This window comes from Eleginops maclovinus, chromosome 17 (assembly GCF_036324505.1).
Source record: "Eleginops maclovinus isolate JMC-PN-2008 ecotype Puerto Natales chromosome 17, JC_Emac_rtc_rv5, whole genome shotgun sequence".
NCBI lineage: Eukaryota > Metazoa > Chordata > Actinopteri > Perciformes > Eleginopidae > Eleginops > Eleginops maclovinus.
Genome location: NC_086365.1, coordinates 7,492,186 through 7,495,245, shown reverse-complemented (window position 1 = coordinate 7,495,245; position 3,060 = coordinate 7,492,186). Strand labels below are relative to the sequence as shown.

General features: G+C 43.9%; 1 protein-coding gene across 1 annotated transcript; it reads right to left on the bottom strand.

Moving 5' to 3' along the window:
- Nucleotides 1-342: 342 nt before the first annotated feature.
- On the bottom strand, nucleotides 343-2,028 carry LOC134878984 (zinc finger MYM-type protein 6-like). Its single transcript, XM_063905187.1, has 2 exons — nucleotides 770-2,028; nucleotides 343-631 (listed from the first exon to the last, which is right to left on the bottom strand). The coding sequence occupies exon 1, from the start codon at nucleotides 1,937-1,939 to the stop codon at nucleotides 773-775; it is 1,167 nt and encodes a 388-aa protein (XP_063761257.1). The 5' UTR covers nucleotides 1,940-2,028; the 3' UTR covers nucleotides 343-631; nucleotides 770-772.
- Between the last annotated feature and the right edge of the window lie 1,032 nt (nucleotides 2,029-3,060).

Below are 3,060 nucleotides of genomic sequence, written 5' to 3'. Positions count from 1 at the left end.
TATGTGCTTCTCCCAACAGTTTTTTGGTATGGCTGTAGGAGTATGGCTGCAATTTAATTTTCTTCAACTTTCAGGTGGTAGTAGTTACCTTTGTTTTCCAATAAAGTGAACACGTTCTTTCAAACGTTGTTAGTTAAACACCTGTCTTACCATGATGAAGTCCTATGCCAAATTAAGAAAAGTATTGCAGGCTTACAAACGCAGGTAAAGAAGAGACAAAATGCAATCAAATAAGGCAGGGGTTTTCAACTGGTTTTGTCCCAGGGACCACCATTCGGACTAGAAAGCAATCCGCGGCCCACTGATGTGCCTGCGCAATGCATGAAACATGAAAGAGAGGCCACGCAGATTTTATAATAATAAAAGTAGATTTATTAAATTAAATTAAATTAAAGATTATTTTAAAGAAAGAATAAAGAATAATAAAGTGTTGTGCAATTCAGTATTGGGAAAAGTAACTAAAAATGTCATGCAAAGTCAGTCTAGGTGTGTGACAAAACAACAACGGAGAACAAAAATCCAACAACACCGGAGAACCAAAATCCAACAAATGAAGACCAAGGCAGCCTCAACTGCTGGCTGGTCAGGGCTTTTATAACCCAGCCAGGACAGACCTGTCACCAATCACCTGCTGTAGAGACAGAGAGATTGAGAAAAGCAGAGAGAGATTGAGAAAAGCAGGGAGAGAGAACAGGCTTACCATTAACACAGGGCGGGGCCTAAACCCGCCAGGGTCGTAACAGTGAAAACATGGGAGAATTAGGCCTACCTGTCAGTGTGATATCTGGGCGTGGTGAAGTCCACACAGCCTGTCTATTCGTGGCGAAATGGTAGACAGAGACAGTCTCATGTCATTCTCTGGATCCCTGTACTTATTCTTTAAGTACGCCAGTGTAGAAAAACCACTCTCACACAGGTATGTGGTTGGAAAGGGCAAAAGACACCTCATTGCTTTTGCAGCAAGCTGTGGAAATTCTGTCTGGCAACTTATCCAGAATTTAACAAGGGGCTGTGTGTCGTACATATGCCTCCTGACAGAGTCTGTGGACATCTCAATCAGCTTATCCTCTTCCACAGCCGTCAGACTTGACCCTACTGATGCATCGTCACTGAATGGGAGCAGGATCCACTTGCTGTCACGGCGCCACTCTTCCGAATCAGTGAAGTACTTTGCGAATTGACGCACAAGCTTCCTCAAATGCTCACATATAGTGTCGTTGATGTCAGTGCTGTCAGGGTATTCCTCAACTGAAGGAAACATCGCCAAGTTATTGCTCTCCACTCGTTCGATCCACTTTGACATTTTTTTCACAAATGCGTCGAGCTTCTCGTAGAGCTGCATGACGTTTGCATCTCTCCCTTGCATGGAGCTGTTCAACTTGTTCAGCTCTGCAAAAACATCTGTGAGGTACGCCAGCTTAGTTAACCAGTAACTATCGTTGAAATTGGAAGCCAGATCAGAATGCTTCTCGCACAAGAACTCGTAGATAGCTCCGCGTAGTTCAAACACACGGGCGAGCACAGCGCCGCGAGACAGCCAACGCACCTCTGAATGATAAAGGAGAGAGCTGTGTTCACTTCCCAAGTCATGGCATAGGGATGAAAACAGGCGTGTATTCAATGCGTTTCGTTTTATGAAGTTGACCGTCTTGACAACGACATCAAACACACCACTGAGCTCAACACTGAGATCTTTGGAGGCGAGAGCCTCTCTATGAATCAGGCAGTGTGTCCAAATTACCCCCGGAGCCACCCTCCTTACATGCGCAAACAGTCCAGTCTTGCTGCCACTCATGGCTCGGGCCCCATCGCTGCATAATGCAACGCACCTCTGCCACGAGATATTGTGCTCCGTGAAAAAATCGTCCAGTGCTTTAAATATTTCTACACCGGTAGTTCGCCCGGGCAGTGGTTTGCAAAAAAGAAATTCCTCGCACATAGTGCCACTGTCCTCGTATCGCACAAATGTTAACAGTTGCGCATCATTAGTAACATCTGTCGTCTCGTCGATTTGAAGGGAAAACAGAACTGTCTGAAGTTTTGCCATCAGCTGGTCTTTGCCAGTCAGTCTTCCATTTTCCCCAATATGCGTCTCTCCGATTCCGTCGTTTGTGAAGGATGTGTGTGTATTTTCTTGCCATCTTCCTTACCATAGCTCTGTATTTGCTGCTTGAGATATAAGTTGCCTGGCAATAGTATGGGGCTTCTGCCCTTTTCAACCCTGAGACGCGCCCTGATACCGATGCGTCGTGCGTTTTCAATTATTTTTGCACTGTTTCCACGGCAGTCCTGCGTGAACTTTGGAATAGAGAGGGCTGTTGCATGTAGGGCTCACGGGTTTGGCCTTCAAGTGGACGTGATGCGTTCCATATACCGCTCATGATTCGACAGGCTTCAACTTCAGTCACAGAGGGATTGTTGAGCATAGGTAACCCAGCTTTGATACCTTTCACTGCTTTGTCTGCTGTCAGTGAATCAATTCTACATATTCCTCTGGTATTTTCTTTTCGTCAGTCTTTTTGGCGAAGTAAGGGTTTCGAAGCTTTTACATTGCCCTATTTTTTTTGCAGGCTAGTCCCTTGTTCTTGGCAGCTTTCGCACCCTAATTGTATGATTGGCAGCCTGTCCCTATGGCAATTCCATCCACTACAAAACAAAATCCATGTGGTCCAGAATTAACTAACAATAACATAATAGTAAAAATGATTTGCCTGTACTGATTACAACCTATCTTAAAATTATCTTGTACCTATGTTATAAAAGTGCTTGTGGACTAACTTTGTAACTAGCAATTGATCTGTATATTTCGATACTTAAACTGACACTTATCAATCAAATAAAAGATTCCAGCATTGACAGCAATTATCTTTATTCCAATACAATTTGGGTTGAATCAGCAGGTATTCTCTTGATCTGTTACTCAGGGTCAAATGTGTTACTTCTGTGTCTGGAATTTCTTTATATATTATCAAACCAACACTGCCTCATGTGGCCCCTGTGATTCTGTGTAAGGTGTGGTTGGGAATGCTACTCCCAACGATTTTTTGTATGGCTAGAAAA